This window comes from Hypanus sabinus, chromosome 20, assembly GCF_030144855.1.
Source record: "Hypanus sabinus isolate sHypSab1 chromosome 20, sHypSab1.hap1, whole genome shotgun sequence".
In the NCBI taxonomy this organism is placed as follows: Eukaryota; Metazoa; Chordata; class Chondrichthyes; order Myliobatiformes; family Dasyatidae; genus Hypanus; species Hypanus sabinus.
In genome coordinates this window covers 69,367,728-69,384,583 of record NC_082725.1, presented here as the reverse complement: position 1 = coordinate 69,384,583, position 16,856 = coordinate 69,367,728, and the positions used below count along the sequence as shown (strand labels likewise).

Genomic DNA, 16,856 nt, shown 5'->3' with positions numbered 1-16,856 from the left:
TTATAATGGAGTCACATTTCAAAAGACTTGTTAATGTATCTGCAATACTTTAACTTATGGTTTGGGAAGGAAAATGTGATATCCAATTATGACAAAAACTCCTGTAGAGACTCTGCTGGCGCAGGAATATGTTTGAAAGCTACAGATTCTAAAGGTAATAATTACGGGGTGAAACAAGAATAGTGGTAGGTTCAAAACAGAAAATGACAAAGCAATAATTAAAAATTCAAGAAATATGGTAACAAGTAACCTCCTCTGGATTCTCTCCAATGACAACACATCCTTTCTGAGATAAGGGGCCCAAAACTGTTGACAATACTCACTAAGTGCAACGTGACTTCTGTCTTATAAAGCTTCAGCATTATCTTCTTTTTTTATATTCCATTCTCCTTGACTTAAATGCTAATATTGCATTGAAGTTACAAGGAATGTTGACGAGGGTAAGGCAGTGGATGTAGTCTGTATGGACTTCAGCAAAGCCTTTGACAAAGTTCCACATGGAAGGTTAGTTAAGAAGGTTCTGTCGTTAGGTATTAATGCTGGAATAATAAAATGGATTCAACAGTGGCTAGATGGGAGATGCCAGAGAGTAGTGGTGGATAATTGTTTATCGGGATGGAGGCCGGTGACAAGCGGGGTGCCTCAGGGATCTGTTTTGGGCCCAATGTTGTTTGTAATATACATAAATGATCTGGATGATGGGGTGGTAAATTGGATTAGTAAGTATGCCGATGATACTAAGGTAGGAGGTGTTGTGGATAATGAGATGGGTTTTCAAAGCTTGCAGGGAGATTTATATAGGTTAGAAGAATGGGCTGAACGTTGGCAGATGGAGTTTAATGCTGAGAAGTGTGAGGTTCTACATTTTGGCAGGAATAATCCAAATAGAAAATACAGGGTAAATGGTAGGGCATTGAGGAATGCAGAGCAACAGAGAGATCTAGGAATAACAGTGCATACTTCCCTGAAGGTGGAGTCTCATGTAGATAGGGTGGTGAAGAAGGCTTTTGGAACACTGGCCTTTATAAATCAAAGCATTGAGTACAGAAGTTGGAATGTAATGTTAAAATTGTACAAGGCATTGGTAAGGCCAAATTTAGAATATTGTGTGCAGTTCTGGTCACCGAATTATAGAAAAGATATCAATAAATTAGAGAGAGTGCAGAGACGATTTACTAGGATGTTACCTGGGTTTCAGCACTTAAGTTACAGAGAAAAGTTGAACAAGTTAGGTCTCTATTCATTGGAGCGTAGAAGATTGAGGGGGAATTTGATCGAGGTATTTAAAATTTTGAGAGGGATAGATAGAGTTGACGTGAATAGGCTGTTTCCATTGAGAGTAGGGGAGATTCAAACGAGAGGATATGATTTGAGAGTTAGGGGGCAGAAGTTTAAGGGAAACACAAGGGAGTATTTCTTTACTCAGAGAGTGATAGCTGTGTGGAATGAGCTTCCTGTAGAAGTAGTAGAGGCCAGTTCAGTTGTGTCATTTAAGGTAAAATTGGATAGGTATATGGACAGGAAAGGAGTGGAGGGTTATGGGCTGAGTGCGGGTAGGTGGGACTAGGTGAGATTAAGAGTTCGGCACGGACTAGAAGGGCCGAGATGGCCTGTTTCTGTACTGTGATTGTTATATGGTTATTATATGGTTATATTGAAGCATTGCCCAAACTCCTTGTGTGCACTTCAGTACAAAATGTCAATCAGTTACACTTGGGAGTTAAATGAAGTTCAGCCTGAAGAAGTCGAATTCAAGTAGAAAAACAGATTTTCACCACCTTGGGTCATGGTGCTCGACAATCAAAGAGACACTTGACAGTGCAGTGATCAATGAAACAGGGGGTGATCTCATAGAAGTATCCAGGACATATTCAAGGAGCGGTGACTCAAAAAGGCGGCGTCAATCATTGAGGACCTCATCAGCCAGGAGCTGCCCTCTCCTCATTGCGACCATCAGAAAGGAGATCCAGAAACCTGAAGACACACACTCAACGAGCCATCTCTGCCGTCTGATTTCTGAATGGACATTGAACCCATAAACATTACCTCACTCATTTTTAAATTTTTTTGCATCACTATTTAATTCAACTCTTTAATATATAGTCATACTGTTAATTTACATTTTTCCTCTATTATTATGTATTGTACTGCTGCCACAAACTTAACAAATTTCAAGGTATATGCCAGTGATATTAAACCTGATTCTGAAGTTTCTGAAAGACACAGGTAGGGTTGAGGTCAGGATATTTTTGTATCAAAGAGTTTGTTGGTTTAAGGTGAGAGGAGGAAGTTTTCAGAGGATCTGAGGAGTAAGTTTTTCCCCCACACAGATGGAGTCAGGGACTATTTCTGTGCTGCACAACTTTGCCACTCAAGGATATCAGTGGCACTGGTCTGGACTTGCCTGCTGTAATAATGGGAAATTGCCAACTTTCACCGTTGTCACTCAGGGAATCAACATCAACTTTCAGTGCTCTCAGGTGCAAAATTAGAAGCAGAAATTGACTTTGCTTACAGTGATAACATGCAACCTTGCTGGTATAATTTAATGAAAAGTGCATTCTTTGTACAATCTGTTCTCTCAGCAAAAGCCAGGGAAATTTTAAGCCTTCGAATGAAATGTCGCAACATTTACAAAGTCATATTTAATCATAATTATTGAAAAATCTCTGACCTTTAGATTCCAATCTTCCATGATTATTTCAAAATGTCCATATTTCTTTTAATATGTATACAGAAATTGCATGTCTCAACTTTCAAATTAATTGCAGGTAAAGGATGTCTTTTTAAAAAAAAACAAAGTTAGAAGAGTTTTTTTTGTCCCTGCTTTGAAGACGATGAGAATTCTTCATTCTGATTGACTGGAGGAAATGGGAGCAGCCAATTATGTCTATTTTTGGTTGCCCTGGTAACCTAAAAAGGTAGTGGGCAGCAACTAACATTGGGCACGCAAGATCTCATTTCATCTTTGCAAATGGCTTTTGTTGTGTTTTGAATATTTCAGTAATATTGTAAATATATTGTTTGAGTAAGCATTCTTGTTCATTTAAGTAATTCCAATAGGTTATGTAAAAATACATGAATTGCATGACATCATGGTGCTACCATGTAATATCTACGCACCTCACTTAAAGTGAAGAACAAACGAAGACTCACATCTCTTGGCTCTCTTCTTTTCCTTTGAATTAGTTTAATGTTCAAAGTTACAAAACATAAAGGTGGTTAAGAGGTACTGTATTTATAAAACAAACGAGCTGACTACCTACCCATTGAATCATAGTGAGACATTCCAGTTTTTTGAAAAAGGAGTGAAGCATGTGTTCTTCAGAAGGGAAGATACAATCAAATTTTCAGAAAAAGCCAACACAGGAGAATTCATCATTCATAAACAGTGAGTACAGAGTGGTAATAATCATTAAAAAACAGTAGGAATAGCCAGCTGTATCGGAAAGATTGACGCATTCAATTGTTCAACAAATAAAATGGCTCATAAATACTTAGCTAATTGAGCAGCATGCTGAAGGAAATGAAATAGCCAATCAGAAACAAGGGCTAATTTGGTTGAGTGCATTGGATTTAAAGGCAGTTTGCTTCGAAGTTTAACTGTTCCAACCAAGCGAACAGAAATGAGCTTTGCTGAAATTGTGAAAGTAATGCAGAAACATTTAGAACCAAAACCATTGTTGATTGCAGAGTGCTTTAGGTTTCATAAGCAGAATCACAAGGAAGGGGAGCCCATTTCAGGGTATGTGGCTGAATTGAAGAGATTGTCTAAGCATTGTCTGTTCAGTAATGGGTTTAATGCTGCACTGAGAGATCACTTTGTTTGTGGAATCTTATAAGAAAGCATTCAAAAATGGTTCCTAACTTACATTTAAAAGAGCAGTTGAAATTTCTGTATCAATGGAAACAACCAACAGAGACGCAATTGAGTTGCAGTCAAGAACGAAAATGAGCATGAACAAAATTACAATGTAATAACAAAAACCTGCCTGGCTGAACAAACTTCGTTACCATCGAGGCAGGGACTCACATACACCAGACTAATACAAATTTAAAGGTGAAACTGGCAGAAAATGCAACGAAGTAGCACATATACAAAGAGCATGTCCGACAGACAAAAATAAATGGACTGCATAGAGAAGAAAAAAAGATTTTCAAAAGTCAAGTTGTAGTTTAAAAAGAGCACTAATCTGCATGCAGTTGATGAAAAATCTGATATTGATGAGAGTGACACAGGACTGCGTAGCTTTGAGATTTACAAAGTGAAAACTAACAATAGACAAGCAATATGGCATACAAATGGCAAACTAATTAAAATGGACTGGAGAGTGGCTCCTCTGCTTCAATCATTCCACAAAATTAGCTTGAATGGTATTCCAAAGATACTAAACTGAAGTCTGTAGATATCTAACTAAGAACTTATACTGGAGAAAAGATAACTCTTCCCACCTGCTACTTGTAAAAATGCCATTCCCTTCTCGCAATTCCTTTGTCTCTGTCATCTCTGCTCTCAGGATGAGGCTTTTCATTCTACAACTAAGGAGATGTCCTCCTTTATCAAAGAAAGGGGCTACTCTTCCTCCACCATCAACGCTGCTCTCAACCACAGCTCTTCTATTTCACACACAATAGACAATAGGTGCAGGAGTAGGCCATTCAGCCCTTCAAGCCAGCACCACCATTCACTGTGATCATGGCTGATCATCCACAATCAGTACCCCGTTCCTGCCTTCTCCCCGTATCCCTTGACTCCACTATATTTAAGAGCTCTAACTAACTCTTTCTTGAAAGCATTTAAAGAATTGGCCTCCACTGCCTTCTGAGGGAGAGCATTCCATAGATCCACAACTCCATTCCAAATGGCCTACCCCTTATTCTTAAACTGTGGCCTCTGGTTCTGGACTCCCCCAACATCGGGAACATGTTTCCTGCCTCTGGCGTGTTTAATTCCTTAATAATCTGATATGTTTCAATCAGATCCCCTCTCATCCTTCTAAATTCCAGTGTATACAAGCCCAGTCGCTCCAATCTTTCAACATATGACAGTCCCGCCATCCCAGGAATTAACCTCATGAACCTACGCTGCACTCCCTCAATAGCAAGAATGTCCTTCCTCAAATTTGGAGACCAAAACTTACACAATGCTCCAGGTGTGGTCTCACCAGGGCCCTGTACAACTGCAGAAGGACCTCTTTGCTCCTATACTCAACTCCCCTTGTTATGAAGGCCAATGTGACATTAGCTTTCTTCACTGCCTGCTGTACCTGCATGCTTGCTTTCATTGACTGATGTACAAGAACACCTAGATCTCGTTGTACTTCCCCTTTTCCTAACTTGACATCATTCAGATAGTAATCTACCTTCCTGTTCTTGCCACCAAAGTGGATAACCTCACATTTATCCACATTAAACTGCATCTGCCATGCATCTGCCCACTCACTCAACCTGTTCAAGTCGCCCTGCATTCTCATAACACCCTCCTCACATTTCACACTGCCACCCAGCTTAGTGTCATCTGCAAATTTGCTAATGTTACTTTTAGTCCCTTTGTCTAAATCATTAATGTATATTGTAAATAGCTGCAGTCCCAGCACCAAGCCTTGCAGTACCCCACTAGTCACTGTCTGCCATTCTGAAAGGGACCAGTTAATCCCTACTCTGTTTCCTGTCAGCCAACCAATTTTCTATCCATGTTAGTACCCTACCCCAATACCATGTGCTCTAATTTTGCCCACTAATCTCCTATGTGGGACCTTATCAAAGGCTTTCTGAAAGTCCAGGTACACTACATCCACTGGCTCTCCCTTATCCATTTTCACAGTTACATCCTCAAAAAATTCCAGAAGATTAGTCAAGCATGATTTCCCCTTTGTAAATCCATGCTGACTCGGACCGATCCTGTTACTGCTATCCAAATGTGCCACTATTTCATCTTTTATAATTAACTCTAGCATCTTCCGCACCACTGTTGTCAGGCTAACTGGTCAATAATTCCGTTTTCTCTCTCCCTCTTTTTGTAAAAAGTGGGATAACATTAGCTACCTTCCAAACCACAGGAACTGATCCTGAATCTATAGAACATTGGAAAATGATTACCAATGCGTCCATGATTTCTAGAGCCACCTCCTTAAGTAGCCTGGGATGCAGATCATTAGTCTACCCAACACCATTTTCTGCCTAATGTGAATTTCCTTCAGTTTCTCCGTTACCCTAGATCCTCTGGCCACTATTACACCTGGGAGATTGTCTGTGTCTTCCCTAGTGAAGACAGATCCAAAGTACCTGTTCAACTCATCTACCATTTCCTTGTTCCCCATAATAAATTCACCCGTTTCTGCCTTCAAGGGACCAACTTTGGCCTTAACTAATTTTTTCCTCTTCACATAACTAAAGAAGCTTTTACTATCCTCCTTTATATTCTTGGCTAGCTTACCTTATTGCCTTTTTAGTTATCTTCTGTTGCTCTTTAAAAGTTTCCCAATCTTCTGGCTTCCCGCTATCTTTGCTATGTTATACTACTTCTTTTTTATTTTCATACTGTCCTTGACTCCCTTGTCAGCCACGGTCGCCCCCCACTCCCCTTAGAATCTTTCTTCCTCTTTGGAATGAACTGATCCTGCACCTTCTGTATTATTCCCAGAAATACCTGCCATTGTTGTTCCACTGTCATCCCTGCAAGGGTATCCTTCCAGTCAACTTTGGCCAGCTCCTCCCTCATGGCTCCTTTGTTCAACTGTAATACTGACACTTCCGATTTTCCCTTCTCTCACTCAAATTGTAGATTAAAACATCATATTATGGTCACGACTTCCTAATGGCTCCTTTACCTCGAGTTCCCTGATCAAATCCGGTTCATTACGCAACACTGGATCCAGAATTGTCCAGTGAAGCTTACCTGTAAGGCCTGACCTCATGGTATAGGTGCAGTCATGTCACAGGTTATGAGTGATGGAAGTGAACACCCCATAGCCTTTGTATCACATTCCCTTACCGCTGCAGAGAAAATCTGCGCACAGATTGACAGGGAGGCATTGAGACTGGTTTCGGGTGCAAAATGTTTCAACTAGTACTTGAATGGGAGAGAGTTTACACTTGTTATCGATCATCAGCCATGGGTATCCGTTTTCAATCCTCAGAAGACTAATCATTGGAAACACTGAAGGATTAGTACATTACATCAGAATCCAAATCAGGTTTATTATCACCAGCATGTGACTAAATTTGTTAACTTAGCGGCAGCCGTTCAATGCAATACATAATCTAGCAGAGACAGAAAAAAATAACAATAATAAATAAAACATAATAATAAGTAAACAAATTACATATATTAAATAGATTATTTTAAAATGTGCAAAAACAGAAATACTGTATATTAAAAAAGTGAGGTAGTGTCCAAAGCTTCAAAGTCCATTTAGGAATCGGATGCAGAGGGGAAGAAGCTGTTCCTGAATCACTGAGTGTGTGCCTTCAGGCTTCTGTATCTCCTACCTGATGGTAACAGTGAGAAAAGGGCATGCCCTGGGTGCTGGAGGTCTTTAATAATGGACGCTGCCTTTCTGAGACACCGCTCCCTGGAGATGTAACACACACAAAATGCTGGTGGAACACAGCAGGCCAGGCAGCATCTATAAGGAGAAGCACGGTCGACGTTTCGGGCCGAGACCCTTCGTCAGGACTAACTGAAAGGAAAGATAGTAAGAGATTTGAAAGCAGGAGGGAGAGGGGAAAACGCAAAATGATAGGAGAAGACCGGAGGGGGTGGGATGAAGCTAAGAGCTGGAAAGTTGATTGACAAAAGAGATACACAGCTGGAGAAGGGAAAGGATCATGGGATGGGAGGCCCAGGGAGAAAGAAAGGCGGGGGGAGCACCAGAGCGAGATGGAGAATAGGCAGAGTGATGGGCAGAAAGAGAGAGAAAAAAAAGAGGGGAAAAATCACTAAATATATCAGGGATGGGGTAAAAAGCAGAGGAGGGGCATTAACAGAAGTCAATGTCCATGCCATCAGGTTGGAGGCTACCCAGCCGGTATATAAGGTGTTGTTCCTCCAACCTGAGTGTGGATTCATCTTGACAGTAAAGGAGACCATGGATAGACATATCAGAATGGGAATGGGACTTGGAATTAAAATGCGTGACCACTGGGAGATCCTGCTTTCTCTGGCAGACAAAGAGTAGGTGTTCAGTGAAATGGTCCCCCGGTCTGCATCAGGTCTCACCAATAGATAAAAGGCCACACCGGGAGCACGTACGCAGTATACCACACCAGCCAATTCACAGGTGAAGTGACCAATACACCGTATGCCTTCTTAACCACAGAGTCAACCTGCGCAATTGCTTTGAACATCCTATGGACTCAGACCTCAAGATCCCTCTGATCCTCCACACTGCTAAGTGTCTTACCATTAATGCTATACTCTCCCATCATATTTAACCTACCAAATGAATCACCTCACATTTATCTGGGTTGACCGCCATCTGCCACTTCTCAGCCCAGTTTTGCATCCTATCAATGTCCTGCTGTAACCTCTGACAGCCCTCCACACTATCCACAACAACCTCTGTGTCATCAGCAAACTTACTAACCCATCCCTCCACCTCCTTATCCAGGTCATTTATAAAAATCATGAAGAGTAAGGGTCCCAGAACAGATCCCTGAGGCACCCCACTGGTGACCGACCTCCATGCAGAATATGACCCGTCTACAACCACTCTTTGCCTTCTGTGGACAAGCCAGTTCTGGATCCACAAAGCAACGTCCCCTTGGATCCCATGCCTCCTTACTTTCTCAATAAGCCTTGCATGGGATGCCTTATCAAATGCCTTGCTAAAATCCATATACACTACATCTACTACTCTACCTTCATCAATGTGTTTAGTCACATCCTCAAAAAACTCAATCAGGCTCGTAAGGCACGACCTGCCCTTGACAAAGCCGTGCTGACTATTCCTACTCATATTATGCCTCTCCAAATGTTCATAAATCCTACCTCTCAGGATCTTCTCCATCAACTTACCAACCACTGAGGTAAGACTCATTGGTCTATAATTTCCTAGGCTATCACTACACCCTTTGTTGAATAAAGGAACAACATTCACAACCCTCCAATCCTCTGGAACCTCTCCCGTCCCCACTGATGATGCAAAGATCTTCACCAGAGGCTCAACAATCTCCTCCCTCGCACAGTAGCCCAGGGTACTACATAAATGCTGATAGCTCTGTTGTTCCTCCAGCATTGTACTTGTGTTGCTGAAGATTTCCAGCATCTGCAGAATCCCTTGTGCTTACACAGAAAGTGATGTTGGCACATCCAGAAACAGACTCTTCAGCCCACAAAGTGCATTGTGAACGATGATATCCGAAGCAGAATGCAAAACTCCCAAATGTCAAACAAACCAGATGGAAGCAAGCATTACTGTCAGTGTGAAGAATCTCCTTTACAATTAATCAATATAATTCCTTCTATGAACATTGACAACGATAGCCAGTGATCAACCGTTACTGTAAGTCCGTTGGAATCCTGCCACTGGTGACCCTCCGTTCCACAGCACAGTCCACAACATGGAGCCACCAGCCTGGCCTTCCCAGTCCCAACTATAACTTTACTTCCTCTGTAAGCAAGTTCGGACGTTCAAACTGTACAGCTTCGTGCTGTACATTTGTTTCATCAGAATCAAAGGGGGGCTTAACTGCAGGAAATGTTAACATTGTTTCATTCTCCAAGGCATTAGCCACCGTTTCTCTCTCTCAGCTTCCCTTTACAGCTCTGATTTTCAGCAGGGTTTGTTTTTTTGTGTGATTCCTCACAGTCTCACTTGATCTTTCCCCCCACATATTACCTTAACATCATGAAAGGAGGCCATTTGACCCAACTCTACGCCAGCTCTCAGACCACCCAACCAGTTTCACTCCACAGGGACAGGAACAAAAGCCACAGCAAACCTGCAACTCAGTCTTACTTTCACGTTTCTACCTTGCAACTTTTTGTTCCACACCAGGCAGTGTCAAAAACCACCTCTTCACAAAACTTCACCCGGGGTTCCAAGCTTCCTTTAATATCTCGGCATCAAGCTTCAGCGCAGCAAAACACCAAACACATTTTAAACAGCAAAAGTATACGTGGAACTAAATCTTGGAGCAAAGCGGGTGTGGAGCATACAGAGACCAACATGACATTGCAGAGACTTTCAGAGAGTGGTTTGAATTGAGACATGCACGTATTTCATCAGGGGCTGTCCATACATAGTCTTCAACAGCATGTTCCCAGTGCCGCAGAAAACCACCAGGACATCCGACAGCTAGAACCCTGACCCTAATGCTCATTCAACAACCTTCATATTACACATTGATTAGATGAAAGGTGTAAAGTTCGATACTATGGAAGTTCAAAGTTCAAAGTAAATTTATTACCAAAGTACATATATGTTACCATATACAACCCCAAGATTCAGAATCAGGTTTAATATCACCGGCATATGTCATGAAATTTGTTAACACAGTAGCAGCAGTATAATGTAATACATGACAATATAGAAAAATAAATAAGTAAAACAATTACAGAGTGTTTGTGTATGTATGTGTGTATGTGTATATATTATATATATATAATATATATACACACACACACACACACAAAGCTGTAAACTTAAAAATAGTGCAAAAACAGAACTAATATAAAAAAGTGAGGTAGTGTTCCTGGATTCAATGTCCATTTAGGAATCAGGTGTCAGAGAGGAAGAAGCTGTTCCTGAATCGCTGAGTGTGTGCCTTCAGGCTTCTGTACCTCCTTCCTGATGGTAACAGTGAAAAGAGGACATGCCCTAAGTGACGTGGGTTCTTAAAAATAGACGCTGCCTTTCTGAGGCACCACTTCTTGAAGATGTTTTGGATACGACATGATGCAGCCTGTCAGAATGCTCTCCACAGTACATCTGTAGAAGTTTCTGAGTGTTTTAGGTGACAAACTGAATTTCCTCAAATTTCTAATGAAATATATCCACTGTTTTGCCTTCTTTATAGCTGCATCGATATATTGGGACCAAGTTAGATCCTCAGAGATCCTGACACCCAGGAAGTTGAAATTGCTCATTCCCTCTACTTCTGATCCCTCTGAGTTTGGTTCACGTTCCCTCGTCTTACCCTCACTGAATTCCACAATCTAACTGACATTGAGCTTAAGGTTGTTGCTGTGACACCACTCAATTAGCTGGTGTATCTCGCTCCATCTGAGATTCTGCCAACTGTGGTTGTATCATCAGCAAAGTTATAGATGGTATTTCTATGCCTAGCCACACAGTCATATGTATCTAGAGAGTAGAGCAGTGGGCTAAGCACACACCCCTGAGGTGCGACAGTGTGGTTGTCAGAGAAGAGAAGATATTTTCACCAATTCACACAGAATGTGGTCTTCCGGTTAGGAAATTGAGGATCCATTTGTAGAGGGAGGTATAGAGGCCCTGGTTCTGTAACTTCTCAATCAGGATTGTGGGAATGATGGTATTAAATACTGAGCCATAGTCAATAAACAGCATCCTGACGTAGGTGTTTGTGTTGTCCAGGTGGTCTGAGGCATGTGAAGAGCCATGGAGATTGTGTCTGCCATTGACCTATTGTGGTGATAGGCAAATTGCAATGGGTCCAGGTCATTGCTGAGGCAGGAGTTCAGTCTGTCGATGTGAGTGCTACCGGATGATGGTCATTAAGGCAGCTCACGCTACTCTTCCTGGGCACTGGTATAATTGTTGCCCTTTTGAAACAGGTGGGGATGTAGCATTGAGAGGTTGAAAATTCCTGATACCAGTCAGAAAAAGTGTAAGTGGATAAAAGAATCAATGAAAGGCCACTCCAACATGGGCATTCAACTAACCTGTGTGCATAGGACAACAAACTGTGCCAATACAGAAGTAATGATAGATAAACAAGTAAACAATAAATATCAAGAACCTCCTTTACTCCCTGTCTACCCATGACTGTGTCGCCACCTACAGCTCCAATCTGCTCATTAAATTTACCAACGACACTACATAGTTTGGACTAATCTCAAACAGTAACAAGGCGGCCTACAGGGAAGAAGTCATCTCTCTGACACAGTGGTGTCAAGAAAACAACCTCTCCCTCAATGTCACAAAAACAAAGGAGCTGGGTGTGGATTACAGGAGGAATGGAGACAGGCTAACTCCAATTGGCATCAATGGATCTGGGGTTGAGAGGGTGAACAGTTTTAAGTTCTTCATCATAAGCATCACCAAGGATCTCACGTGGTCTGTACACACCGGCTGTGTGGTGAAAAGGCACATCAGCGCCTCTTTCACCTCAGACGGTTGAAGTTTTGTATGGGCCCCCAAATCCTAAAGACTTTCTGCAGGGCACAATTGAGAGCATCTTGACTGGCTGCATCACTGTCTGGTGTGGGAACTGTACTTCCCTCAATCACAGGACTCTGCAGAGAGTGGTGCGGACAGCCCAGTGCATCTGTAGATGTGAACTTCCCACGATTCAGGACGTTTACAAGGACAGGTGTGTAAAAAGGTTCCGAAGGATCATTGGGGACCCGGGTCACCCCAACCACAATCTATTCCAGCTGCTACCAAGCGGGAAACGGTACCGCAGCATAAAAGCCAGGACCAACAGCTTCTTCCACCAGGCATCAGACTGATGAACTCACGGTGATCTGAGTGTATTTCTATGTTACGTTGACTGTGCTTTTTATTATAAATTATATCCAGCTGCTGCCAAGCGGGAAGCGGACCGCAGCATAAAAGCCAGAACCAACAGGCTCCGGGACAGCTTCTTCCACCAGGCATCAGACTGATGAACTCACGGTGATCTGAGTGTATTTCTATGTTACGTTGACTGTGCTTTTTATTATAAATTATTATATATTACTATGATTGCACATTGCATATTTAAACAAAGACATAACATGAAGATTTCTACTCCTCATGTATGAAATAAAGTCAATTCAGTTCAATTCATGAGATGAGAAGTCCTTGAAAATGAATACCCAAGTTGATGGGGGCAAGTTGCGTGAAGCCTGATAGCTGAAGGCTAATAACTGCTCTTAAACCTAGTCGTGTGAGTCCTGGGGTTTCTATACCTTCTTCCTAAGTCCTGGGTTTTGGGGGTCCCTGATGATGGCTATCAGAAGCTGCATGGTTGTATCTCACCTCTGCTCTAAAGCAAGTTGCTTCTTCAAGAACTTAGTTTACATAATACACTAAATGAATGGAAAGGGGAAAGTGAACAGCTGGACGGTACAAAATGACAGTGAATTATGATCAAGGCAACACTGCCCCCAGCTGTTGAGCGAGTATGCTTGCAGTTAGAGTCCGATGCATCTACTGCAGGCGGGTGAGAATGCCTTCGAAAAATAAAACTCCTGACCCGTCAGCCAAGCCTTACACACTGCAGGCGGGTTAAATTGCTTCATCTAAAGAACTACCAATCCTAAAGGACATAATACGTGTCCAAATGAAACAAATATCTTCAATTCAAAAAATCACAACACTTCTTTAAACAATAACCAGTGAAAGGAAATTGGTAACATTGCTAACATTTTCTATATGTACATCCAATTTGTAGAAAACAGCAGTATTTTCAAATAACATAGTAAAAATAACATTTTTACTACTTTCTATAAAAAGCAAAAGAAAAGGGGTGGCGTGGTAGCAAACTGTTAGCACGATGTGTCACAATACAGGCGGCCTGTTTCAATTCCCACGCTATCGGGTGCTGGTACGTTCTCCCTGGGACTGCATGGGTTTTCTCCCAATGCTCCGGTTTCCGCCCACAGTCCTGCCCATTGTTCCGTAATCAGGCTAGAAGTAAATCATGGGACTACTGGGCGGTACAGCTCAGAGGGCCGGAGAAGTCTACTCCACACTGTACTTCAAAATGTTGTTTAACGCTATAATTTATTAGGAGGCTGGTATAGTCTCACAGCACTCAAGTTCAATCTGGTGTTGTCCGCATGGAGTTCACATATTCTCCCTGTGACCATTTGGGTTTCCCTCAGGTGCCCCAATTCTCTTTCCCAGTCTAAGATCACTCAGGTTTGTGGGTTAATTGACCCCGGTGTGGAGAATGGGGAAGTTGATAGACAGAATGAGTTACTGTTAAATAATTGGGGAGACAAGAATGACAAGGATGGAGTGAAATTATTACTGATACATTTTTTTGAAAAATGACCAGTTAAGCAGCTTCAGATCCTTTTTGTTATGTCTTTAATATGCAGTTTACTAAGTTCAGTTCAAAGGCTGAATACCTGACAAACAGCACATAGAAAACCTCACTGATGTTTGATTTGATTTACATGCCCAACACCCACTCCCCCCCCACCCCCACCCCCCAGTCAACTTTCAGTTTCCCACAAGAACCAAATTTCTCCCAAATCTGACAAGGTAAATGCCATCAACCACTTACGCATGTATTTTAGTGTCTCTTCTATTTGTTCATTGGTGAGGTCGATATTAACGTCTGGAGATATGAGGGGTGTATGAAGCCAGTCATCATAATCATAACCATAAATTGTATCGGCTCTTAGCTTGTAATGAGGCAGCTGTTCTTCCAGGAGACTGATGATTTCAACTTCCGGAAGGTTGGTACTGTTGCACACATCTGATGGAGAAAGCAAAAGGGTAGTGTTATTTCAGGAGGCTTTGGAAATAACCTCGGATATGGGTTAGGGGCAGGCCTCTTTACCCTGAATCTATCCTGGCATCTCCTTGGCTGCCAGTTGTGAAGTCCCATTGTTTGCTGCTGGCCTTAAAGAAAGTTGTAAACATCTCCTGATTTCTGTGGTCCCACCACCGCCCTCCTGAATTAGTTCTTGTCAAGAAACAGTTAGAGAGGTTCTCAAACTGTTTCAGCAGCCAGATACATGAAAGAAATCCCCCAGAATTCAAAATCAGGCAGGATAAAGAGAAAAACATTTCATTAATACTTTCAGAGTATGCAAATATACAGTACCTAAATACAAATCAAATATGATCCATGAAATAACAAGGCAGTGCAAATCAGATCCATTAGCAACTTGAATGGATTTACCACCTCTACACCAGCTTCAGTAATACACGACAAGAACTGCAAACTCAAGCAGAGTCGACAAGGATATTTGGCCTGTCCTGGGCCCAGCACGTCAGAAAGCACTTTACTTTCCAAAGAGTTTGGGGGGTTCAGCACATCACCAAACGCACTACCAAACTCCTGCAGATGTACAGCTGAAAGTATCCTGAATAGCTGCATCATGAACTGGAATGGCAATTCAAAACCAGAGAAACGCAGGAATCTGCAGAGTATAGTCAACTCCGCCCAGTACATCATCGGCATCTCTCTCCTCATCTATGGCAACATCCATCAAAGATCCCCACCATCCAGCCTATGCCATCTTCTCATGGCCAACACCCAGCAGGAGGGTACAGAAGCCTTAAGTCACACGCCATTAAATTCAAGAACAGCTCAGCCATTCAGTTCTTGAACTAACAGTACAACACTAATCACATCTCATTAGAGCAGCAGTGGGCAGTTTCATTCTAATTGTGTTCGTTCTTATAAAACATATCATCAACAATAATATATTGTTATAATTTATTGCTCATTTTGTGAATGCTGCTGATCTGGCGCTGTGTGTCTGTGATGCAAGTAATTTTTCTTTGAGACCTGTACTTGTGACACAGTTGTGCACGTGACAATAAACTCAACTTTGACTTTGAGATCATGCACCTGAACGCATGAAAGGCTTTCAACAAGGGAGATAAATCAACAAGATTAGAGCACGTGGAACTGGGATAATATCTCGGAATCAGAAGAAAGCAAGCTTTCAGGGCTGTGGCACTTCATAACTCGGAAGGGAAGTGGGTGGGGTGGGGGGAGAATGGCAAGCTGTAGTGATAGGGGATCCATCAGTTCGGGTAGGGGGGCAAACAGGAGGCTCTGTGGATGAGAATGAGATTCCTAGATGGTGCATTGCCTCCCAAGTGCCAGGGTCACAGACACCTAGCATTCTTAAACAGGAGTGTGAGCATCATGTCGGTACCAGTGACACAGGTAGGTCCTGCAACGGGAGTTCTGCCAGTGAGCTGACAGGAATGCTACCTGTGCCGCATGCTAGTGATGTCAGAAGTAGGAAGGTAATACAGCTTAGCGTGTGGCAAAGGAGGCGGTGCTGGAAAGGCTTCAGATTTTTGGATAATTGGGCTCTCCTTCAAGGAAGGTGTGGCCTGTACAGATGGAATGGTATGCACCTGAACAGGAGGAGAACCAACATCCTTGCTCATGCTACTCCAGCGGGTTTGAACTAGAGTTGCGGGGGGTGGGAGCCAGACTGCCAGGCAAATAGTGGAGTGGTTGTGGAGAAAGATGTCATTAAACCTATGTACAAAGACAGAAATTTAAACAATAAGCACGGTACAGTTAATGTCCTGAGTTGTGTCTATTTCAATGCAAAGGGTATTGTGGGTACAGCAGATGAGCTTAGAGCAGGATCAGTGTGTGGAATTCTGACATTATAGCCTGGTTGCAGGAGGAGCAGGACTGGCAGCTCACTGTTCAGTCTTTTCCATAGACGTTTTCTGACCTGCTGAGTTCCTCCAGCACTTTCAGTCTGTTGTTTTGGATTTCCAGCATCTGCAGAAATTCTCATGCTTGTCACTGTTACGGGAGTCTGTTGTTTTAGACACGATACAGCAGGGTGGATGGGGTGCGGGGAGCATTACTAAAATGTAATGGAAGTGCTCAGACAGAACAGCCTGAGGCCTGGACAGCTCACCTACTGATGCTATATGAGTAAAGCTGAGGAATAAGAAAGTTATGACCACATTAATATTATAGGCCACTCAAGTCAGCAGAATTAACAG

The 16,856-nt window shown here is 42.3% G+C and overlaps 1 protein-coding gene across 1 annotated transcript in view; it reads right to left on the bottom strand.

Annotated features, from left to right (window-relative positions):
• The window catches only part of trak1a (trafficking protein, kinesin binding 1a), a 282,105-nt gene that overhangs the window by 129,120 nt on the left and 136,129 nt on the right, over positions 1–16,856 (bottom strand). Inside the window, exon 3 of the mRNA XM_059945728.1 lies at positions 14,425–14,619. Coding sequence (XP_059801711.1) covers positions 14,425–14,428 — 4 coding nt within the window. The 5' untranslated portion in view covers positions 14,429–14,619. The remainder of the gene's footprint in view (positions 1–14,424; positions 14,620–16,856) is intronic.